The 24,768-nt window shown below is 40.9% G+C and overlaps 3 protein-coding genes across 7 annotated transcripts in view; 1 reads left to right on the top strand and 2 right to left on the bottom strand.

The window, feature by feature from the left end:
* The window catches only part of gabrb4 (gamma-aminobutyric acid type A receptor subunit beta4), a 153,559-nt gene extending 152,135 nt beyond the window's left edge, over positions 1-1,424 (bottom strand). Inside the window, exons 1-2 of one of the 5 annotated variants that reach the window (XM_086013247.1) lie at positions 406-1,424; positions 82-170 (exon numbers count right to left, since the gene is read on the bottom strand). The gene's annotated coding sequence lies outside the window, so the exon portion shown is untranslated. The remainder of the gene's footprint in view (positions 1-81; positions 171-405) is intronic. The other 4 variants (XM_086013244.1, XM_086013245.1, XM_086013249.1 and 1 more) reach the window with 4 other exon arrangements.
* On the top strand, positions 603-11,661 carry tmem164 (transmembrane protein 164). The gene is made up of 6 exons (XM_086013254.1): positions 603-1,421; positions 6,494-6,543; positions 7,924-7,990; positions 8,374-8,452; positions 9,482-9,582; positions 10,280-11,661. The coding sequence occupies exons 1-6, from the start codon at positions 984-986 to the stop codon at positions 10,484-10,486; spliced, it is 942 nt and encodes a 313-aa protein (XP_085869380.1). The 5' UTR covers positions 603-983; the 3' UTR covers positions 10,487-11,661.
* A 1,046-nt stretch (positions 11,662-12,707) lies between these two features.
* On the bottom strand, positions 12,708-22,805 carry ammecr1 (AMMECR nuclear protein 1). Its single transcript, XM_086012693.1, has 6 exons — positions 21,345-22,805; positions 18,142-18,252; positions 17,207-17,321; positions 16,934-17,024; positions 16,602-16,698; positions 12,708-16,032 (listed from the first exon to the last, which is right to left on the bottom strand). The coding sequence occupies exons 1-6, from the start codon at positions 21,836-21,838 to the stop codon at positions 15,918-15,920; spliced, it is 1,023 nt and encodes a 340-aa protein (XP_085868819.1). The 5' UTR covers positions 21,839-22,805; the 3' UTR covers positions 12,708-15,917.
* Positions 22,806-24,768: the final 1,963 nt, after the last annotated feature.

Genomic DNA, 24,768 nt, shown 5'->3' with positions numbered 1-24,768 from the left:
ATAAGTAAACCATATTTAATAAGCGTTTATATGCTTAGCAATTTGTGTTGGTATGCAGTGTGTCTTCATTTTCAATTTTACCTGTGAAATTGTTGGTAAATTCTTCAAACTTGGCCCGATAACAGGATCGCTGCTTGAAATGTCACCAGAGGGGGCATCTGTATCATCTGCTTCAAATAAAAGTAACATCAAATGTTACAAGTAAAGTGAAACTTGCATCTGTTTCTAAACCTTCTAAATAAAGCTTAAGATTCCATCTGAAATATATGTTTGCATTTCATAAATATAAAATAAATTATGCGTAATCATGCAATTTGTCGCTTTTGCATGAAATATGATAAAATCACGATTCACGAATTGTTCTCAGATACAGTATATCTGCTCAAATGTAGCAATCTTACTTACTTCTTTGATTTCCGGGAAATTCAAACGCAACATCCAAAGCGTGTTAGAATATTATCCTGCACCACAAAATGCTCAAAGTTTGGACTCTCAGGCAAAAAGAAAAAAATATTCTCATGTCCAATGAAAGTCTTGCTTCGGGTTTTTCAAGCGCGAGTGTTTATATTACAAAGGGGCATTGAACGCAGCACAGTACACTATGGCCAATGGAAATGCAGCTCAGTCTGAAAGCCCAAATGCAGGGTTCAATTTGTCCAGCCTTGGCTAAGCTAGCTAGCTTCTCGGTGCTGATGATGTTGCTAACTCGGGCTCAGACTTTTTGACAGCAAGTAAGCATGCTTACTTCCAACAACGTCGACGTCAGTTAAGGGAAGGTGAATAGGCTTCCCGGCTATCCCGGCTTCACAATTATTAACCTTGATGTTACCGACCGCCTCCTGCAGCTAGCTGGAAGTTTGTCATCCGCCTCAGGAGGAGGAGGGGGAGGAGTGGGAACTGTAGGTTTGGCTAATTAGCTAGCTGAGACAGGGCAAATACATGTCTTCCTCTCCACTTACTGCCAAAGGGAAATCTTGCAGTTCATGTTTCGCCAAGAAGTCAGTGTGACGTCTTTTATTCCGTCTTGTTCGTATCTTTTCCACCACGAGAAGAGGAATATGTCCAGGTACAACATATACAGCCTGTTAGACTGGGTCTACGGCGGGGTGGACCCGAAGTTTGAGGGCAACGGTGGCCCAGAATGTGCCTCCTTCCTCGCGCCCCAGCAGCGCATCAGTGAAAGTCTGGTGGTGCTCCTCATCTCCATAGTGGAGATCGGCGTGGCGTTGAAGAAAATAAACATCTCCAAAGAGCTCAAAGTGGTGGGGAAAGAGTGCACAAGATCAAAGGAGGATAGTCTAGGCAAGAACTTGTTGCTCGTTGCACTATGCATGACTTTTGGAGTGGAGGTGGGGTTCAAATTCGCGACCAAGACTGTGATCTACCTACTGAATCCGTGCCATGTGGTGACCATGATCCAGGTAAGGATAACGCTGTGGGGCAGTGGCAGACTGCTGTGATCAATGCATATTGTTTTATGTTAATACACAAACTGTGCCTAAGCAGCAAACTCACCAGCCACAGCATAATGTACATTGGCACAATCAGATGAATTACACTAACCTAAGGGTCATTTAAAATACGGTTACTTTATTTAGAAGACGAAGTGTCACAAACACTGCTCCATATTATGCAATGCTTTTCAGCACCATTTCAAGCAACAACATTACCATATGTTACTGCATTGTTAAAACCCATTTAACCCCAAAGACATATTTATGTCTTTTAGCTTTTCAATCCCAGGAACTCAATTCGTTTTAGTTTTTAGTTTTTTTTCAAATGTTATGGTAAAAGAGATGAAAATGTCTGGTACTGAATGGGTTTTAATTGATTTCCCAATTTTGCATCCTCTCCGAGTTCCTCCTTCTCCAGAGTGAAAGTTTCCGCAAACTTCACTTTTCATCTACACTGTTGTGCTCTTTTGCAATTTCTCTTTTTCTATCTTCCTCGTGACTTACTGTAAATTGAACTCATCTGAATCCTCTCGAAAAATTCTGATCATCAAAGGTGGTTAACTAGGCCTTTCAGACTCAAATGTCTCATCAGAACACATAGACTATAGTTCACAACCTGACAATCCAGAATATCCCTTTACTGAGGTATTGTTGGCTTTCTTAAGGTGAGGTGTAATTTGTACCATCATTTCCTTCACGTGCCACACAAATGGATTATGCATCATGTTTGTAGGTTAAACTGGCCGTCAGGCCTGTTCTCAAACCAGTTGGTTTACACGCACTTTTTCCATGAGTGTTTTTTTTTTTTTTTTATTGGTTCTACTTGATTGCATTTTGTTGTGTAGGGTTATGAACATAACACTCTACATGATAAATGAATAATGTGGTTATAATTTGATTGAGATTGCACATAGATATTGCTTGGTAGTGTACAGTGATGAAATGTCCAAGAACCGCATTACACCTACTCTTCTAACTCAAAGTTTTTATCCTCGCTGAAATCGTCGGGTAGGGCGTTTGAGGGGTTGATCCTGTCTCATGCAAAAGAGCCAATGCTCCCCCATTCCTCCCCATTCAAATTCAGGCATTCAAATTGGGACATGACTCACCAGTTTTACACTAAGCAGATGCAAGAGTACAAGTACAGAGTGGTTTGTCTTTATACTACTGGTTAGTGGGTCATCCATTTGTTGCTTTGCGCTATTGAAACCAAATCCCGTTTTGTCTTTGTATTGTACCTTTGACTTGAATGTAAGAAAAGGTCACAGGTAATCTAGCTCCATGGAAAAGTCAAATGTGAAGTGTTTTGGGAACAGAACGACATATCTGGAATTTCACTCCGTATAAAGAAAGAAATTCGGGCTCATGACTTGTTACTGGCCCATGTGCGTAGTTGTTGATTTCATGCCAAGTGATCCATCATGTGGTGACTGTAAATTAAAATTTGCCAGAACGGATAGATGGGTTGGCATTCTGTAGTACACAATATGTTTACAATATCAGCATTATCGTTCAAAAGCTCCATCAGTACACACTATCAGCTGTAGCAATGTTAATGAGAAACTACATCTCAATTATGCTAATTCCACTAAACTTAATCATGTTATGACTGCACTTGTAAAAAGGAAGATTAGTGTGAAATAATTTCCTTACATTTTGTTCTGAATGTGATATTTTCCTGGCACCATTCAACATTTTTCAATAGTTTTCACGGTATAACAGCTGTAATTTAATCATAGAGGACTTGGTCAAGTTTTAACTCAATCCAGATTGATGATTCATTGTGGCAAAACAACCTGCAACCTATTATATATCCTTTTTTTTTTTTTTTTTTTTCCCCAGATTGTGGTGTCATAGTTCAACAGGCAGATCAAAGCCTGTTGCCCATATCGCCCACCCCTAGTTTTACCTTAGGTGTACTGTTGCTTGCATATAGAAATTTTAGTCACAGGGAAACAATTTTATTTGGAACTAACCATTAATTAGTCAACATTTGCCTCAGTTTTTTTTTTTTTTTTTGGTTGGTTTGGTTTCTCTGAACCAGTGATCGATTGATGACTTCATTGATTGGATTGACTGTATGTAAATAAATCATTTGTTTGAATAGATTGGATGAATTGGACCATCATCTGAATCGGATTGGTTATTGTTTTTTTTTTTAACTCGGCGATCCGCTCTAAAATCCTGATTGCGTAAAGCACTTCAAATACCAGCTTTTGTGATACAAGATTTATTTTCTTCCTTTTGCAAAAAAATGTATAGGGTGCATTAATCATGAAAATGTTTTGTAAGGATTTATCCTGGTCTTTTTTTTTTTAAATCTTCAAAAACCTGACAGTTAGAGGTGTGTAGACTTTTTTTTTTTTTAATATATATTCACTATAAGTGCCTGATAATTCAGCTACTAGAATAAAAACTTCTGTCACAGCATCTTCTGAAATATTGCCCTTTGTATCAAACCAGAGTTATGGCTCTTTTCGTTTTTCAGATTGTTAGTGGTGCAGAGATTTACCATGGATAAGAACAGAACCCCAAGCATTTATATTTTAGCTGTAAAATTATTAGGGAGATGCAGCTATTAAAGTTAATTGTGTCTTTAATGCTACATCAGCAGTACCACGGATAGTTTGCCACTGCTCACGCTTGTTGACATAATGTGGCCGAACTGTTTACTGGAACTGCTGATGCTTGTGCACAGTCGTGATGACGCTGGCTGATGGTTGTTGAGATGCTGATGGCGTCCTCTTGAGTCCCTCTCACCCGCTAGAATGTTCAATCGGGCCCACAGGATGAATTTGACAGTGAAAATCTTCCGTAGCCACTCTGGTTAATGTGTTGTGTTAAGAGCTCCATAATTTCTGACAGTACTGTGTAAAGTATCGGCTAATTCCTGACTTGTGATTAGATAAGAAAGTCAAGGGGACAGGGCAAGCTCAGAAAGAGGGAACCTGATTGTGTGGGAGAGAGGAGAAAAGTTGAAAGCAGAAAGTTGAGCACTGCAGAATCAGATGCAGACAGCTGAATTTATTTTGAAGGGGTTACAGCCTACAGTAACCCAACCTGTGTGCGTTAGTAAAGAAATTGTCGGTCAGCTATCTTCTTGTCATTCTTTCAATGTCAGTTGGAACTCTACAAAAGGACAACAAATATATTTATTAGTAATAAAAGAAACACAATGCACATACCAAGTGAGCTGTGTTTATTCTTTATTCGAAACAAACAAATACCATAATTTTCAGTAATTTTCCATTAGCACTAAAAGTATTAATATACAGCAGTTAGCTTCTTTTTAAACTTGTATGATTGTAACTTGAATCCTTGAAAATAACTACATTTCCAATATTACCTGTGGGATTTTTTTTGTTCTCAAAGTTGTCGGATTGCGTTTGAACACAGTGGTTTCAAAAATAAATAAAATAGCACACCCATTTTTTGTCAGTAAATCCAATTATTTCAATGCAAAAAAAACTGAATTGGGGGTTTATTTATTCTGATCAAATCTATTCATCCGTATATTTGTTTATACTGATTATCCTCATTAGAATCACAGGGGAGCTGGAGCCTATCCAATCTGAATTTAAGCAAGAAGTGGTTTGCACCCAGGACTGGTCATCGGTTGTCACATTCACACCCAGATGGACAATTTGGAGTTTTCTATTGACCAAACATGCATGTTTTCGGAAAAAGAGAACAGGGAGAACATGCAAACTCCACACAGGCTGCCAACGCAGAACCTGTGAGACATGTTAACTAATCCGCCATGCTGCCTACTGACAAAACGTTACATGAAAATCCCCGAGCTTCGATTTTGTCATCTCAGCATTTGTTTGACTCAGAAACCGTGTTATCCTGCGAGTGAGGACACACACACTCGAAATAATATCACAACTTCATGCGGCAGCGGCCTAGTCGGGGATTAATGCTAGTTATCACATTATCCCAATCTGGCTTTGCCACGCATCATTTGGAACAGACAGATTAGCCTCATTCTTAAAAAAAAAAAATCTACCACTTTATATAGCGTATTTAGTTCTTGATAAATGTGTCAGCAGTGACACATGAATCTTTAAGCAGTCAATTTCTGAGCAGACGAGCAAACATCTCTACTTAGTCAAGACCTTCTTACTGAGAAGCAGCTTGCCTAGTCATTTGCATGAAATCCATTTCAGTGTAATCGCTTGTGTGAAGACGGGGGGGGGAAAAAACAGCACCAGAGATGAAGTGGTAGCAAAAGCCCAGACTTCCATTGGTGTCACGTACTGAAAGCGTGTTGCTACCCCTTGCACGAGCTGCGGTTTTCATGATGCAAATGTTTTGGACGAAACATGTCAAAGCGGAAGTCAACGTAAACATATTTTTTTCAAGAATATGTTCTATGCAAACCCACTCGTTGAAACAGGGCATTCTGATAAATATTGCGTTTGTGGATTAAGTGTTAATACACTCGTTTTTTGCCATCTCTGGGGGCGGCCATTTTGTCTTCTGTCGACTGAAAATGACATCACAACTGCTCACAAGGATCAATCACGGCTCAGGTTCAGAGAACAGGTCAGCCGTGATTGGTCGTTGTGAGCAGTTGTGATGTCATTTTCACTCGACAGAATACAAAATGGCCGCCCCCAGAGATGGAAAAAAACGAGTGCATTTTGCTGCTTAACTCATATTCCACAAACACAAAATTAATCAGAATGCCGTGTTTCAACTAGTGGGCCTGGTGGGAACATATTCTTGAAAAAATTATGTTTGGGTTGACTTCCGCTTTAAGGCTATTTCAGCATTTTCTGATTTGAGCAAGACCACTTAACAGTGAGCATACGGACATGTGACACAATAAATCAGTTAGTTTGACAACAGGTGAAGCTTAAACCTGCATTGCAAATCCAAAATTTCCAGCTTGTCAGCACTCAATGTATTACTTTTAGCTTCCCTGTTCTCATTACTTTATCAAGCACTTGTTAAAGGTCATGTTGTGTTTGTCATCTGTTCCACACTTGTATCAATGTAACATGAGTGTGTAACTTTGTGTTTCTGTTCCATAGATCTTTCTGCTGGCCTGCCCGCCATGTAAAACCGCTATGGTTGTGTTTAGGTGAGCTCGCCTTTGTACCTCACTATGTAACTCGTGCAGATCACTAGCATTAGGTACCCTTTGCGCAATCAGCAAGAGCTGTATCAAACGTTCTGCTTTGACAAAATATATGACACACAGTGTTGGAGATTAACGAGTCCCTCAACATTCACGCGCCATTTCTAATTGAGATGCAAAATAGCTATTTTGATGCGCAGAATTTATGAAAAGGATTTTCTCTGAGAATTCGCCAACCTCGTCATAAACAGTGCAGAATTTTTGACAGCTCAAAACGTGCAGGTGTACCTAATGAAGTGGCTGGTTGGTGGAGCCTGAAAGTATCCAGACAGGTTGCTACTGCGCCCGTGCTAGCATTGCCCAATGGCGTGGCTCTAATTTGGCATTGCGCCTGACTATAGTCGACAAGACTAATGTCGCCACTACAGTACTGAAACTGCGCAACTTGAGTTGCAAGCTCCTGTCGCTTGCTGTTCAATTCGCTCTGCAGCTGAAGTGTGACCCTTCTCCACCCACCACACTGCGCCATGCTGCTTCACTATCAGACAAAACGTCTTCCCTGCAGCAAAAACGAAAACCCAAAAGCGGCCTGATCTGCTGCATGCATGTGCAAATGAGAAAAAGGCGAAACCTCTGCTTTGAGAACAAAGTCGGTCTACACTTTGGAACAATCGCAAAGTGTAGCCAATGAACCCATTGACGCATCCCCTGTGAACAGGAAACGTGACCCGCATTCGATCTCACAGCCCCATGCAAAGAAGCGCCAACCGTGGGTGCAAATAATAACGGATCTCTTCAGATCATTTGCTTTTCAACCGTCTCCTTGTAATATTGCAAATATGAGGATTTGTTTGTGCGTCAGTTCAGAGCTGCAGTATTATCAGTAGGCCCCTTGTTAAGATTTCTGTTGAAGTTCACAATGCAAGTAATAGTAGTACGAGCGCGACATCTTGGGACAGCCAATGAAGTTCAGTGGAAAGGTCATTTGCTCTATTTGGCCACTCTATATGCATAAAGGCAAATTGAGTGAGAAAGTGAGACAAAAAGCTAACTTGAAGCTCACACACATCCAACATATTACTATTCAGTAAATAGCTCTAAAGAATATGAATAGTCAAAACCGTGGTGGCAATTTATACAACATAAACAGAGTAACTTCCCACCCATTCGTACTGGCTGCATTCACCGGAACTAATCAACTCAAATGCGATGCAGTGAAGTGTGCGATGCAGAAATGGATTTGCAGGAAGTGGTGGATGGGCTCACTCAGCGCGCATCTGTGGTTGGATGTCATGTTGGCAGAAATCTGTGAAGTTCATTAATGACCACCTCAGGATGTAATCACGTCGGCCCATTGCCCTGATTGCTTGTGTGTGTTTCTAGGCTGCAGGTCCATATGTTGAATGGCGCTCTCTTGGCTTTAATGTTCCCTGTGGTCAACACCAGACTGGTAAGCAACCATTTGGCTCACGCAACATCGTGGGGATGCTCTTAACCTCATCGCCTCGGCCACCTGATCCTCAAAACTCGCTATTGTTAGACAGCTGTTACTTCCGAAACCGTCTTTGGATGTAGCTAACAGAGCAATCTGTGCCGCAAATTGAAAGAGAGACCCATATAAATGAAAATCACAGATATGCCTCTTGGTCTGAATAACGAAACGTAAATATGGCCATGTGTAGACTTGTGTTCTTTGACCTTTTCAAACATCCACCAGTCTGAGCGGTGTGCCGACGCTACGTCCTCGCCAGCGCCGCAGCAGGCTGCTGTGTCATAGCGGATGACGAGACAAAACATCCCTGGCGTCATTTCTCCTCTTTGTTGTCTCCCCAGCTGCCATTTGAAAAGGAGATTTACTACATTCAGCACTCCATGCTGTACCTGGTGCCACTTTACCTTTTCAGGAAAGGAGGTAAGCTGTTAAACTCCGGGACCTCCGCCTGCATCATCCCTTCATTGACGCCCGAGTTTGTTCTCGTCTGACGTCAGCGCCTGCATCGTCTGTCAGTTCAACCCGAGCAGCGGTTCCTCTCCATGTGCTTTTGTTTATGTCTCCCGTGACCTCCTCTCATGCAGGTTACCATCCTATTTGGGAACAAAATGTTTTCAGGCTTCACTCAACATTAATAAGATGACCGGAAGAATCGCACCGCCATTTGTAGTGGCTAGAGCGACTTGGAATTTCTCCTCGGCGCCTTTTATTTTCCCTTAATTAACCTTTAGGGAGGCTCAAGCATCATGAAGGCCTGTCGATATCGAGCGGAAACCTAATTGCGCACCTTACTAACGGTAGCTTTTTGCGTCCTCTTAAATGACAGTGACAAACATTTTCTCTAGATATCACCACCAGGGATTTAGACTTGTACTGTGTTCGCCAGTTATATCAGGGCTTATTAGCACAGAATTTTTTTTTAGTGTACTTAATCACTAGCCCATATGGGAAAGGAGAGCCACAGACACCGATGCCCTTCTCAGCCGGCTTCACTTCTTAAAAGCAGATACCTAGAGAGTAACAAACCTGCTGTGTGAAAACGAATTAAGACGAAATTTAAGAAAACCGTTATAACTCTGGACACCGTATCATACAGAGACGTGTTTCTAATGTTTTTTTCTCCCCTATTTTCAACATGAGGTGCAGTAACCGCTGTAAAGTTGTCTTGTTTTCTGATAACAGTAGTAGTTTAGCCAATGGCATAATGATACTTTGTACTTGCTACTCTTTTGTTAAAATCCAATAGTGAGGAAACAGGAAAAGCCAGCTTTTCAGCACATCCTCTCACTGCAACTGGAATGTGTTTTATGGGCTAAAAACTTTCCAAAGATGGATCAACTGACATTTTTTTTTTCTGTGCTTCACAAACATGACTGGTCCTGCCATGATACGTTTCTTTTTACCCTCAAACACAAATGTGTATGTTTATGAATGTGTTTCCCTTCATAGGTGTGTACAAGCCTGAGCCCCTGGGAGACATATGGTGGGCTCTGCTTTCCACAGGCATCCTCTTCCTCTATCACTTCCTCTTCTTGCAAGTTCTTGGCCTGGTGAGAGAGAGACCCCTGCTGGTCGACTGTAATAGTTCATTGTTGGCTCTTGTGAGACATTCATTTGAAAATACTGTAGTATTATAGCCATACTTTTGTATGATTTATCCACGATCATTGCTTTGATGAAGGGGATAATTGCACCATATAAATGAGATGATTATTTATTAGAAGTAATCGATGTAAAGCAATGTCATTGAGACTTGAGCTGAGCTGTTTTTGTCCTAATATGTGATGCAAACTGCACCTCTGGGAACTTAACAAGAAATATGTTTTGCAAACAATGGCTGGAGGATACAACGATGCCTTCATGAGGATTGTCCTTCCTAAGATCGTGTACAATGTTTGTTTACAATCACAGTATGTCCCTAACCTTGCGCAACGTACCAAAAAGGCTTTTTAAGGTTCAAGCTGTGTGGGTCGAATGGGCCAAGGCGCTAAATGAGTTTTGAATGGAATCTCCTTTCATGTGAATATAGCACTGCTAATTTTAAAATAAGATTTAAGGATTCCTGAAAGCTAGATAAAACCTTCATCCATTTTCAAGACTGTTTGTCCACATTATTGCCACGGGTGAGCTGTATCAAAAACATAAGGTATTAATTAAAAAAAAAGACATTCACAACCCTTGAGTAGCGAGCATTTTAGCATGTTTGAGTAGGTTCATAGCAGTCCCAACCTGTCTTTTCTCCTCCAGGCAACAGAGGTGAACCTCAATAACATGCTGTGCCCGGCCGTTTCTGATCCCTTTTACGGCCCTTGGTACCGTGTGTGGGCGGCGGGCCACCAGACCCTCCTAACGCTAGTCCACGGGAAGGTTCTGACGCTGCTCTCGCAACACACGGGCCCCGTGTGCAAACACCTGCTGGATACACTGCGACTGCGCAGCAAGAAAGTCGACTGAACCGCCGACACATGCAAGCCTTTCACTCTCAATGCCTTTTATGTTGCTTTTATTTACCATTTTAGTACTTCTTTTACAGTGTGTTTTACTGTACATGATCGCATGTGTCGTCCTTTTTAATGTTGTCCGCCTGCATAGGTACACTATTTGCACGCACAAAACTATGAGGGTATATTAGGGCTGGTAGTTGGGTGGGGTAGTTTCAGTCTGCTTGATATCTAGAATCATTTTTCCAGAAATATGCAGGAGATCAAGTCATTTCTTATACTGCCTTTTTTTTTTTTTTTTGGCCCACCACTGATCTGCTGTTGTCACACTTGTGGTGAATGTGCAAAGTCATGCTAGTCAATGTATCTGCCGTTTTATTTGTATCAAGTGTGTGTTGTTGTTATGCGCTGTAAATGTGAATTTAAGTCATTACCTGGTTATAGTGGGAGGACATCAATGATCTGTCATTGTTATCACTGATATGAGCGTGTTATGTTGAAGGGAAAACCATATGTAAGTCGATGTGCATTTATCCCTTCATCAGCCATCAAGTTATGTGATAAGGGAATATTAAGTGTATTATTGCAACACTGTTCTGACTGAAATTTAGAGGGAAATTGGTAAAAAATGTAAGCATTATGTTCAATTAATTTGGGCACACTCAAATTTGTGTTGTATTTTGTCAAATTCATAAACATTAGCACCCAAAAAAATCAACTAATTGTTTTTTTTAATGACTACTAAATTCCAGTGCAAACATTCAGGCATTGTTGAGATGAATGAGGATTTGTCAGATTATTCTGGGATGCCCTCTGCCAAGGAAGTTGTGCTTTTGCCTGATATTTTGTCAGGAGAGAAAAGCTGCAGTCATGCATCGTGAAACTTGAATAGTGTGTGTTGCTTGATGCTCCTGTTGATATTCGCAAGGAATCGTCAAGACACTTCACCAACACAAACCCCATTTCTCTGATCATCTGCATGAGGTCACTTTGGGTAATATATTGACGATGGAAAAAAAAAAGTATTTATATTGCATCAGTCACGTTACTTATCATTTCAAGTGTGTGTGGGATACATCGTTGTAGCATATTATACAGTCCGCATATATTGTACTTCAGTGTAAAGAAGGGATGCTTTTCTACTCTTAAGGGATTATGTTGGTTCTTAATTAAAGTTATTTCAGTTGACCAAGGTCTTTGTGATGTTCTTTATCAGAATTCCAGGTCAGCCATTATTGAGTTCCAAAGTTTGGTAGTTAACATTTTACACCAAAATATAGACTATCTTAAAGAATGTTGGTGTCCCCAGTAATAGGAGAAAGATCACTTTGCATCTGATGCAAAAATAAAATTCAAAAGAATGGGCTCAATTATTTTCATGAAACGCACATTTACCTTTATTCAAAGACAGATTAGATATTGTAGTGAATTTGGCGCTCGGGGAGGTTGGCTCCCACTCAAAGATGGTGTATTTGCTGAAAAACAACAAAACACACTATTGAGTTGACTTTTTATTGAATAAATGATTTTAAAATGTAACAATGTTTAAAACTACATTATCGTCACATCCACTGCTTACATACTCAGATAACCCATCTATATATATATCCTTTCACCCACCCACCCCTAAACCCACCCAACACATTTTTTTGAAAGAAAGTTTTTGTTTTATGTTTTGCTTTTTTTTCCTGTTGGGGTCTTACTATCATGATAAAAATGCCCATTTCAAGTCTTATCACACTAACAGCAATTCAAGGAGAGGAAGGTTCTTCTAACTCTACATGGGTGGGATTTCAGCTTTCCCGGTTCGTGTTTTTTTTCCATCAACATTTTCAAGTTACTAAAGCAGAGTAAAAACAAGAGTCCAAAATCAAAATGACAAGAAATTAACATTGGTATGAGGAGTTACGCCAGGCAACCCTCCCAGCCCATCAGGCCACTGCAACTAAAAAAGTTCATTTTGTACAGTGACACATCTTTGAAGTCAGTGTCTGAAAATTTCATAACATAGAAAACCACTAAAATAATTTTGAAACTAGATTCAAAATATTCTTTTGAAAAGAACTTTTGATGTACAAAACAGTCATTTGTTTTTTTTTTATCTCACGTAGTAAAAAGTTCAAACAAGTTTATTGTAGTTCTTATTTCATATGTTATAATTATTCTTTTTCCCCCCAACTACTCATCTACTGTATCAGTGCGATTGTACACCAGTGCAGCTACTGGGTCCAGAGTAAAGAAAACAGGGTTTTTCATTTTTAATGGCATAAAAATAAGGGAAAAAAATCAATCTTTTATACAAAGTATAACTGCTGGTCTTGTGGGAAAAAAAACATTTATAAACCCATAAAGCTACGAGGCACACCATGGGAGTTTCATTTTTTTTGAATTAGAGCAATAACAAACCAAAGTAAAAAGTAACAAATTTGCAACCATTTTAGACCCTCCTTGATACCATGAATGGCTTCAAAGAGAGTTCCAATGAGAAGTCATTGAAACAGTGGGTTGCTTAACAAGTCCAGACAGTTGAGCGATCGATACACACACGCACAGACACGCAAACAAATGTTTTGTTTTTTTGTCAACTGCAGATGTCTCTTTTTGGAAGGACAGGAAGTCAGGCTTTAAGAGCAGCATTTTGGACATGGCCGCTTGCATCTTTGGTTCAGTCAAACAGGACAGGTTAACATGAACTTGGGTATTCACCGCACTCTGAAGCTTCCCTAGGGAGCCAACACACTTAACTGCTACAAAAAAAAACTACCAAAAAAAAAAAAAGTCCAATATCCCATGAGGTATCAATGCTTTGAAATAGTTCATCTGTACACAAGCATTGTGGTCTATGTAAAAACTCTCGCTTGGGCCTTCCCCTTGGTTTGAATATTTGGACTTATCATTTCACAAACAATTCAGCAGCTAGACAATAACTAAGGATGTGCTTAGGATTTTTTTTTTCTTTAAAACGCAACATCCAACCTACAGGAAGTGGCAAATGACGCATCAACACGTGAACAGACTACGCCATGAGACTGGGCCATGGTGTTTATTGGGGGTTTGACTTCTTGTCCTTTCAAACCTGCACGGCTGTTGACACCGGTAGGGACAACGACCCCCCCAAAAAAAAGAAAAAAAACAAAAACAGAAAAAAAAAAAAACACCTGTTAAACAGATCTGCATATTTCAAGGAGAGTAAAGGTAACACATGTAAGATTCTCTCACAACAGATCTCAGTTGAATGCTAACAGTACATTCTATAGTCTGCTGCTGGGAGTCATCCCGCTTCATTATATGTGAAGGAATATTCGTTTTCCCATAGGGAACTCATCCCAATAGTCACCCACAATGGATTTGATGAAAGCAGGGGCTACGTTTTTTTGTTTGTTTTTTTTCCTTCAATGTTAAAATGTGCCGCATTCCGCAGCAATATACGGAAGAGAAAATCTTACATGTAACATCTTTTTTTTTTTTTTTTTAAGTATATGATATGATAAATGAGTCCGCATGACCAGTCACAAGCTGTGACCACCCCAATATGAGGTCTGATAGCACCATATTTGTCTATTAACACTCTTAATAGTTCATAAGAGTGTCCAAGCATAATATATACTGTATATCATGAAGAAAACCATAGGTCTCATACTCATACATACATGCAACTAAAGACATTGCATGTGTATACAAAGACATATGTTAAAGAGCATGGTCAATTTGGTTTTGCAGCAGATCATTTCTGGTTGTGCTGTGATTAAATGGAGCAGGAGATTGATGCTCAGTTTAAAACTATCAGGTGCTCTTCACGTGGTTTGACCTTCCAAAAGGGGTGGAGCGCGGTGGGACGTGTCCAAGCAGCTATGAACAACAACAATCAACCAATCCAGTGGTGCAATGATTGGAACAAGGGAAGTCCAAACCACTTGAACAAGAACCGAGCATCCTCTCCTGGTCCATTCGTTGTTAACGCATTCGTTTAAGGCAACACAACTTTAAACGTCATTTCAGGTGAGCTGTGGATGGAGTGCCGTAAAGCCCTTGACGTTTTTTTGCATAAAGAAAAAAAGTGAAGAATCTGCCGGTTGGTAAAGGCTGTTACCAAAGATGTTGGTCAAGTAACGAGAACCTCTCAAAAAAAAAATCTATCCAGTCGGTCAAACCAAAACAAGCAGTCTGCAGCGTGACACTTAAGCCTCAGTGAGTGTGTGTGTGTGTGTGTGTGTGTGTGTGTGTGTGTGTGTGTGTGTGGATGTGACTTGCAACAACAACAATTTGACGGAAAAATGTCTTATTGGGACTTATTTGACAGCAAGACCCCATGCAGACCCGTTCACAGTAATTCTATTATAGCTACGCAGCTGACAAAAGAGCACTTCCTGTGTAGAATCACCTCTCAAAATTAGGATTTGAATGAATCATATGTTTTCAACGCTGCTTAGATGGCATCTGAATGGGGAGCCGATGTTTCTATCAGTACACAGACAACATACAAGACATGAGAATGAGGACACGCAGTGAATATATGATGGAGAGAATATGGCTTTAAGTTTCCCACATTGTCACACGGCTCCCTACCAGTAATCCACTTGCACCATTTTAGAAGGTTAAAAAAAAAGAAAAAAAAAAAAGAGGGTCACCACGCTTATCCTTCCTTGATAGATTTATAAACACAAAACGTATATAGTGATGGGAAGGTCAACCAAATCCTACTGAATAACAAGGTTAAAATCCAATATATACTTCACTTTACGGTTTCCTCACTTCGGGGGACAGTCAATGTCGATATCCACACACAAAAACACAAGCAAGAGCTGAGAGCTCAAGCAATGTATGCAGCCGGCAACCACTACTCAGAAGACAATTGACAATTTTGGCGTATACACAACCCAATGCATAATTTCGACTAAACCAATTTACTAAGCTAATACAACCTCAGCATCAGTCTTTTGTCTTTTTTTTTGTTTTTTTTTTTTGAGAGGAATCAGAGTAGAGAGACAGCCTTTGAGAATACCAGTGACCCTGCTACATGGTTTACATAAAGTTAGAAAAAGAAGAAAATGATTAAATGTAAAATAGTAGCAAAGCCCAAACAATATATACGCAGGGTTAATCCACCGAAAGACGTCCTTCCATCCACAGAATCAAACGCCTGTTTAGGTTTGCTGAGCAGACATGATAATAAAGGTTAAAATGTTAATACAAATGAAGGGCTTTGTATGCTGCAAAAACCACGGGCCAAGAAAAACAACAAAGGAGGTGAATTTCTTGCCGTAATCAATTGATGCTTTGTAGCAGACCGTTGCCAAGTCGACGTCTTGGGAGACAGCCAGCATGGCAACGGAAACTATCATCATAAAATGGTACAGTAGTAGAAATAGCTAGACCAGGAGGGGGCGGGCTCTCCTGGGAAAAGGTCCGCGGAGAGGTCCAATGATTGGTCATGCGGCTCGCTGTCAGGAATAATGGTTGTAGGGTGGAAGAGGGTGCCCGATGCCATTCTGGTAGTGATGATGTTGGCGGTGGGCTATGTATTCCGCATAGCCCATTGTCATCTTCTCGCTACGGTACCTAAGAATGGGAAAAGACACACTGTCAAGACAACATATTTTATCCATAAGCCCTGACCGCTAAGAGTGAGTTTTAAAATGTGCACAATCAATGTTCTCAAAGTTACGTTGACCGCGGCCCGACAGTAGCGGAATTCTACGGGCACCGTAGCTCGGCAAAGAACGTAAGAACATGCGTGTCTTGCGGCACTTGCTTTTTTTTTTTTCCCCCGGCATTCTGAGCGCAGGCTCCACCCCTGGTCAGCAAGGTAACAAAAGCCAGACTCATCATTGGTCCAGCAGTATATGGGGCGGGATGGGGGCTGGATTACTTGCGTGAGTTAGAGTTGGCCCCCCAAACAGGCTGATTCCAGCAGGACACAAAATAGTGTGGATAAAGCATGCTATTATTTGACTTTTGATTGTTAGGGTATTTTGACAGAAGCATGTCACATGTGTTAAGACAGCCGGTAACTGTTTTTAAACCATGGGTTTTATATATTAAAAAAAATAAAATAAATTAAAAAAAAAAGCATGTCCCTTGACATGCTTCATGCTTGTAATCTGTGTACTGTGATGTGATCTTCTTACCTGGTTAACTTAATGGTCTTCCTGAAATCATTTGTGATGGGAGCTTTGTAACCTCCCTTTCGTAGTAAGGAATCTATGGTTTGAATGTGGTCCCAACCTACAGAAAAAAAATGCTTATGTCAATGAATAAGAGGCGCACACACAGTCACGATATTCATTCATGATCATACTGAATGTATACAACCAGTGTTGACAACTTAGTGACCTTACAGATCCGAAATAGCAATTCACTTTCGAAAAATACGTTAGAACCAAATCTTATGCCGTGTAACATATTGTTACCTTTTTATGACAAGAAATTTGACAACATATAGCAAGAAACAAAACCTTACCTTGCTCCTTTGCAACCTCTGGCAGGTAGGTGGCGGTGCGCTTTGATCCTTTCTCATTGAAAAACTCTATCCTAATACCGTGAACACCCACCTACGAAGATAAAAGAGAAAACAGTTGAGAAAAATGTTTTAGGCAGAATACTTTTGAAAAATGAAGAGTGATGTAGTCCTCAAAATTACAAAGGGCTATTACCCCATATATAGACATACAAATGCGAATGACGCTTCTTACTGTGGGACTCACATTGCCATCTTGACAAAGCTGTCACTCACCTCCCAGTCAAGGTAATCACCGACATCTTCAAAGTTGGTGAGAAGAGACACTGAGCAGAAGAGGCGAGGCAGCTCATCCCTTGTCATGGGGGGGAAGCGGCTGTCTTTAAGGGCACTGCAATCCAAACAAAACCAAGGAAAAACACTATTAACATGCAACATGTTTATTACAACTCTCCAATCTACTCCCAGGGAGGGTCAACGGGGGCTGTTATCTAAAAACTAAAGTTGGGTGCGGTCACACAGCATTCGGACTCTGTACACAATTTCAGCAAGCTGGCACGGAGACTGGAGCTGTGTGTTTGGAAAATCAGCTGTCTGACCTTGGTTGGTTCAAAATTTCAACACAATGCGTTTACAGAGGCAAAGACAATTTTTTTTTTTTTTTAAACAATGGTGTGCCAACACATGATCCCAGTAAACTAACAAAAGAAATTTTTGATTTATTTGCACACTGAAAGCAATTTTGTCGAGTTACACCATGTCCGGAACATGAATACTGAAGACGTTTCCAGAGGTTATCTGGGGGTAGTTAAGGACAGCTGTTACCACATGATTTTCCGATTCAAGCAGACACTTTAAGAGTTCAGTTTGTGTGTTAGTGATTCTGTCCCGTGCCGATTTGGTGAAGGTATAATGGTCGAACACTGTAACGAGTACCCAAATCTTCATAATCAACTAAAGACAATAAAACGACAGTATCGCAATATTTCATGATACGCCACAAAATGTGATTTTTGCCGTCAACAGTGATTTGAGGGTGCCATAAATTTTCTCTGCATGAACACAGCAACGTGTAATGAACAATTACGATTGCCATATTGAAAACATACAGTATACTTTTTTTTTTTTTTAATATATGCTACTCACTTTACATTTAACAAACAGCAAAAATGACTTTAAACAACCAATGCCAACATTCACGTATGACTCACCTGGTAAGCGTGTACTCCCTGAGTCCTGAGTGCAGATTCATGGCAGAAAATGTACCTATACAACCCCTCAACCGCTTGTCTCTGCCAATTTTCCATGTGACGAACAGCGGGCTGAAAAACAAAAGAACAGTATTCATGCATTTAATGGGGATGTTATACCTTTTTTGGACGAAGGAACAGATCACTGGCCTGTAAAAAGGTTCTGTTTAAATAAAGCTGATCATAAAAAAAAAGGTAGACTGAGAAACAATTAGCACTTGTCTGGGTAGTTGCCTGTGAATGAAATATGCAAAAGAAACTGCGAAAATGTAGAGTGAATGAACTAACACCACTGGTACATCCAAGCATGCGTATCTGACTTCACATGATTGTGAACAAATAGAGAACATCGTCCCAGAAATTATCATCAACATGCATTATTCTGGAAGAACTGTAACTCTGATTGAGGACTGCTTGTGCTTTAAGAAGTGATTCACTTCACAGTCAATGGCACACCCCACAGTGAATTGCACACCCACCTTAAACTTTCAAATCTTGTGGGATTTACTGGCACTTGCAAAATTTGAATCACCAAAAGCTTGTGTGTCATACTTGGCTGCGGCCACAATTTTCCATAAAACGACCCGACATCTGAATGGAAGTGTATCACCCCTCCTTAATTTGAAACTCAGCATAATCATACTTTCATGGTCAAGTCTTAGAGATTGGCTCCGTCCTAATAAACACAAACTGGTTCATAAAACACGCAACAATTTATTCACAGAAGTGAGTCAGATACTTGATTGGTGACAGACAAGGACTTAAAATCAGAACATGGAATTCAACCATTCATGACAAAACGGCCAAACCACACAATGTAATGTCGCACTTAACATGATTACACAGACGACATAATGTGCTGTTTATTGAGGCTCTTTTCTTACAGTGAGCATTGGGACTGGCCGGGCAAATTTTTAACTACCACAACTACTGAGACATGGCCTCTGTTGTTCTTCAGTCTTTCTTTTGTGGGAAAGTCAGCGGATTTTCCTGTTATGAAAGGTAAAATTAGTCACGCTTGCAAGGTCTGTCAGGGGAAACATTATGAGACGTGTTTTCATGAGGAATGGGAAAATATTGTGGCGGTGCCCATTCTTTAATTCCAGAATTTTAAGATGGTATGTACAAAAGCATAAACTCGTTGGTCTTTTAATAACCATGGTTCTATTTGAAGGAACAAACACAAACATTTCATTGATTTTAGTGTATTACCAATTCCATACTGATTGATGCGTACACTAGCGATGCAGCGATACCAAAAACAGTATCAGTTCTGGTGCCGACACTGTACGTCTGTACTCAGACTCAAAAATATGCTCAATACTAACAAACACCACTTTACCCACCGATCGAACCCACAATCCCAAGGTTGGGAGACAACCATTGTACCACCTGAGCCATGCATATTCTTATTACCTTGCAAACACTACTTTTTTCTTTGTCCTTATTTCTTCTTTGTTTCATCTATTTCATGTAGTCCTTTAACATGGTACCTAGAGTGTTTACCTGAAACTCTACATAACTGAAATGCCTTGTGTTACAGGCTACATTTCATGAAATGTGTCTTTGAAAAACATACAGTTGGATCTTAAATTGGAAGTAAAAGCTGTTATTGTAAAAATATTTGAGTGACAGTTGTGCCAAGTTCAAATAAAGTTTTTTCTCTCTGATTTTAACAATATTTGATGAATAAATTAAGTACTTGTATGAAAATAGTAGTATTGTTGCATCCCTTGTATACATTAAACCTTCAGCCAAATTAACCCTGCATGTACAACTCTAGCATCTGACATGACAAAGGATAAAGGCTGACTTATAAATGTGTGGTTCATTGGTTTGTATACACACTAAAATTCTAGCTTGGGACTCAAATAATGACTTTGTGCTTCATTGGGATACAGTAGTGTAAACAACAGTGTTTGGTTTTCTATAAAGTCAGTAAGGTTTTACACTAATCAGTCACAAATGTGTGCAGCAGAAAGCCAATAATATAACATTTTACCCGTCATTCGACAAATCCTTGATACAGTATTCCTGCTAGTGCCCTTTTGTCCGATTTCATACTTGAAAACGGATTCTAAACGAACAGCCTCTTCGTGAAGCCATCGCAGACTCACCATATCAGATTACAATCTTTGAATGAGGTGTGCTCAAAAAATGTCTCATGCTCATTGTTAGCTTGGTCATTATGACGTTTAAAAACAATCCAAACTATTAAAACAACGATTGACATTTATCTAGAAATTACTAATCACTGCATGTATTCAGATTAGATATAATGTTTGGATCGGGAGATCTTAAAAGTACTCGTGTACTCGGCAAGAACCATCTTTCTTTGTTGTTGATGCTAACGGCGGTTATTAGCGCTTTGATTAAACTTAACTCATCAAAACAATACCAGGGGCAAAATAGAGAAAAATGTGGCGTTAAAAAAAATCGTGACTTTCAATATATTGAACATTAGTTAACAGTCAGGCAATGATTACGATCTCATTAAGTGCTCCCTCATCGAGCTACCAGGAACACTGAGCTAACCAAGCCAAGCTTTGAATGTAGCAATATGGAATTCATTGAATGTAGCGCTAACAGGATTAAAAAGAGCACGAAACCTAAACGTGAATATGCCGTGGTTTCTTTGATGAATAAATATTGTATGTTTATGTGCAAGTGGATTTATATGTGATTGAATAAATTACAGTGCAACCTTGCTCGTTCCACCCTTTTTGTTGAGGTATGCTAATAATAGCCAGTAGCCAACAGGCTTAGCTACATTAGCCGGTGACAGAAGAGTTAAAAGGTAATATTATACATTGTGCCTGGAAGTGACCATGTATCCGGATAAAATATAAAAGGTACTCATTCACCTGTATACATATTAGTGCTCGTCAAATTATTTAACATAGCGGTTACGATGAAATAGTGTAGGCCAGTACAGTCAGTAAGGTTATCTTCGACAAGGCCCCAAATTCCAACTGGCCACTGTCAAAGAGATTTTCACATTAAAATCGTTCACGTCAAATACTTCTCGAATGTAACAGTTTGTGTCCAGAACTACTGGGACGCAAAGGCTAGGAAAGCTGCCGATGAGGGAATTTCTTGTGTCACTACAGCACTGTTCTTTTGAGCATGCAGCAAAACCAACAAGACAATAAATTGTGACTTACTAGGGATCATTTGTAAACCTGGGTGTTCTAGGAGGTTGGTATCCGTACAGATGGCAATAAAGGACGTCAAAGCAGAAGCAGCACATCTCCGCCGAAACGACCATTTTTCTGCCTCCACTTCCCGATCCAGGTCCTGGGCTGAGATTCGGGCTGAGACCGGATGAAGTGTAACCGGCCGGGGCTGGCGACAGAGTAGACAGGGCGCTTGTGCCGCCGCCACCACCACCACCACTATTACTACAGCCGCCGCTAACGTTACCCCCGGGTCCCCCCAGGCCGTTCGCCCTGCTCACGTTCGGCGCTCCTGCAACAGTCGCCGAGGAGCCAATCCCCAGCTCCGATCCACAATGTCCGGTTCCTGCCACCCCGCTTCCCGCCCCCACCCCGCCGGGACCCCCCGACCCGGGCGATCCCGACAGCTTCTGCTTCTTCACCCCGCAGCACCCGGCCGCCATCTTGGAACAATCTGCACCTACACACCGCTTCCGACCCATAACCGTCACCGCGGGATGGGTGGGGGGGACGCCGACCACACGTACAAATCCCACTGCGTTGATACGTATGGCGGACGAATCTACTCCACTATCACGCTGTTGTTGTTGTTGTTTTTTTGTTTAGTCGAACGTCGAAATGGGCGATGTGGTGAGAAGACTGCAGTGTCACCCTAGCGTTGCTTTAACTATGCGTGACTTTACGAAGCGAAAGCAACCATTTTTTCCATATCACTTAGCTTCGAGCCCCAGCAGAACAGTCAACACGACACCCTCCGAGGCAAGTCAGTTGTCAACAAGCATATTAAGTTCAGGCCGCGTTTGACAGGAGCCGGGCGGTCCAGATGTAAAGCCGACGGGCAGTGGAGCCCCACATCAAACCTCTTCAACTGGAAGCCTGGAGCTCAAGTACGCCGTACCCATAAAGCTTCAGCAGCACCGATTGCGCACAGTGTCATGGACGCTCATTCCACCAGCTTGTTTGCTACTGCCTGGACAACTTCTAATTACACAACACTTTGCTGGGATTCCAGACGCTGGGACCACGCAGACTAAAATGGCATCTGTCAATGCGGGGCTGCCATGGCACAATGGATCGCGTCGGCGAAGAGCAAGACATTTCAGGAACATTAGCGCTCAGTTTGCACCTGCATCACAGTCTGCTCTTGGACCTGACTCAACAGAACCCCCCAATAACACATCCGCGTCAAACGGCGAGCGGAAAGTTTGAGCTAAAGGTTTCTCTAAAGGCTGTCATCCGGTTAAATGAGTACATAACGAAGCGCATTCTCGTCCTTGAGCCGTGAGAAATCCTCGCTGCGCACCCGTCTCTCGGCTGCTACCACTCGGTACCGTTCGGGTAAGAGAGCCCCTGTGATCGGTCTGTGGGCACAGGCGTCGGTGTCGCTGGCACGTCGGAACCGAATTCAAGAAAATAGGTTGCGTCACCCTGGTACGCATAGTGCGCAAAGATTTTTTTAGGGGGCGGGGGTGGGGGGTGCCTAGTTTGTGAACGCGCGTTCCTCAAAACGGCGCGCGCACTCGACTCCCTCGCACGTCTTCACGCGCGTGCATGAAATTGTACTTATAGTAGTGTTTCCCGGAGCCTTTTTATTCAAACGCGGCACACTTTTTGCATTAGAAAAATCTCACCGCACACCAAGAATTATACGGGCCTGTTTAATACAACGCAAAACTGATATACTCACGAGAAGCCAAGTAGCCAACCATTCATATTCTGTTGTATGAATGGCAACAGGCGGATACACAGATTTATTGTACCTTCTGCCATCCAATGGAAGAGCATTTAATGTTTCTGTCCGTCAATATACGTCACTGGTATACAATACAATACAATACAGTTCAATACAATACAATACATCTTTATGTACCAACTAAAAATAACAAAAGCACTGTATCTAAAGTTAATCACAGTGATCACTTCTTTAACCTCATTCAAGGATTCGCATATTGCTTCTTCAGCTGAGTTATTTCTGAGTGTGTCTTCTCCATTACCATGAAGGGCCTCCTGCCATGGCACATTTTCAGTGCATGACCTCTACAGTATCAGATGCTCGGTAGCATGCTGTTCATAAAAGTCAGTGAGCGGGATCAAGGCATTTAATTAGAGTGTTTAGCGCATCATATAAGGCATGTCCCTGAAGAATCACTAATGTGCTGTCATCACTCACACCCTGCGGAAATATGGCTTCATCGCTCGTTAGGTGGAGCTCAAAAGTGTCTGTCACAGAAGAGAAGGCTGAGCCATACATCTGTGTTAGGGTGAATAATGCTCTAGGTCCTGACACAAGGTCATGACAGCGTTTGATGTGCTTGTTTCATGAACGCAATCCTAAAGAGTATTATGCACATGTGCAGCAGCAAAGCCAATGCAGCACCATCACTGCGAAGGATCAGAGAATGACAGAACATGACAAATGTAGAACATAAACGTAGCCGTTCGTGATGAGTGGTTGTAATGCATATAAAGCTCTGTTTTCTGGTCAGAGACCTTGTCATCAATTTAACCGGACTCAGCTGTTTTCGCCGCTGGCTTCCAATGTAATGACCTTTTTCTTCCAGCCAGGACAGAGAGTCACTCTCCATTTTTCATGGTAGGCTGAAAACCCATTTCATCAAGAGGGATGATTTGTCACCCACTTACTTTCTAACAGATCTCTCTCCTCTGTTTGCACTTATATATATCCAGAGCAATATTTCTTTTCTTAGCACATCTATCTTAAGGCACATAAATGTGACCTGGAAAGACTAGAATGCCCACCACCGGAATTATTTTGCTCTAAATCTATCCTGCCCATCGTCTCTTTCGTTCTTTATTCTTCTCCTTCACCCGTTGTTGTTTAATGAAATGTTTATGCTCCACCTGGCCCTAAAATGTATGCTTGAATTGTTTCATCATGAGAACAAATGCTTTGTTGTGAATGTTTTCAGGATAAATTAACCCTGTTTTAAAATATTTACAATAAAAAAAATACAATGGCTGTAATACTGTCTTACTTGAATATACTATTTTACCTGAATGTATTCATTCTCATTATACATGAACTTTTTTAACATAAGATGCTTGGAATTTTTAGGCTGGCGCAAGACAGCGAATTAGCCACAAATCATCTTTGGGCCTATAGCAGAAGACATCAAAACAATTCTCCTAATAAAGCTTATAGTGGGGAATATCGTGCTTCTCCAGATCTGTCGCGTCATGATTGACGTTCCTCCACTCCAGCAAGATCTCAATCAAAATCTCAACTGCGGTTACTTTACCTCTCTCTATTAACGTCTGTAAGAAGCCTAATATGACAAGTTTATTTACTCCTTGAGCAGAAAATATTTTAATGTACAATGACATTTTGGTACATACTGAACATTAATCTTACAGGGAGGACACGCTGTATTTTTCTATTTGACCTCTTGAT

This window comes from Filicampus tigris, chromosome 17 (genome assembly GCF_054856515.1).
Source record: "Filicampus tigris isolate MCC_2025a chromosome 17, RoL_Ftig_1.0, whole genome shotgun sequence".
Lineage (NCBI taxonomy): Eukaryota > Metazoa > Chordata > Actinopteri > Syngnathiformes > Syngnathidae > Filicampus > Filicampus tigris.
The sequence above is the reverse complement of the archived record's forward strand: the minus strand, read 5'-3'. Positions and strand labels throughout refer to the sequence as shown.

Bases quoted from the DNA above. Each gene is read 5' to 3' on its own strand.
- tmem164 (XM_086013254.1), top strand. From the start codon at position 984: ATGTTTCGCCAAGAAGTCAGTGTGACGTCTTTTATTCCGTCTTGTTCG. The intron at 7,991-8,373 runs GTAAGCAACCAT...TTGTCTCCCCAG, and splicing joins CTGTGGTCAACACCAGACTG to CTGCCATTTGAAAAGGAGAT. The intron at 8,453-9,481 runs GTAAGCTGTTAA...TTCCCTTCATAG, and splicing joins TTACCTTTTCAGGAAAGGAG to GTGTGTACAAGCCTGAGCCC.
- ammecr1 (XM_086012693.1), bottom strand. From the start codon at position 21,838: ATGGGTCGGAAGCGGTGTGTAGGTGCAGATTGTTCCAAGATGGCGGCC. The intron at 17,025-17,206 runs GTGAGTGACAGC...TTATCTTCGTAG, and splicing joins GTGATTACCTTGACTGGGAG to GTGGGTGTTCACGGTATTAG. The intron at 16,033-16,601 runs GTAAGAAGATCA...TCCCATTCTTAG, and splicing joins AAGACCATTAAGTTAACCAG to GTACCGTAGCGAGAAGATGA.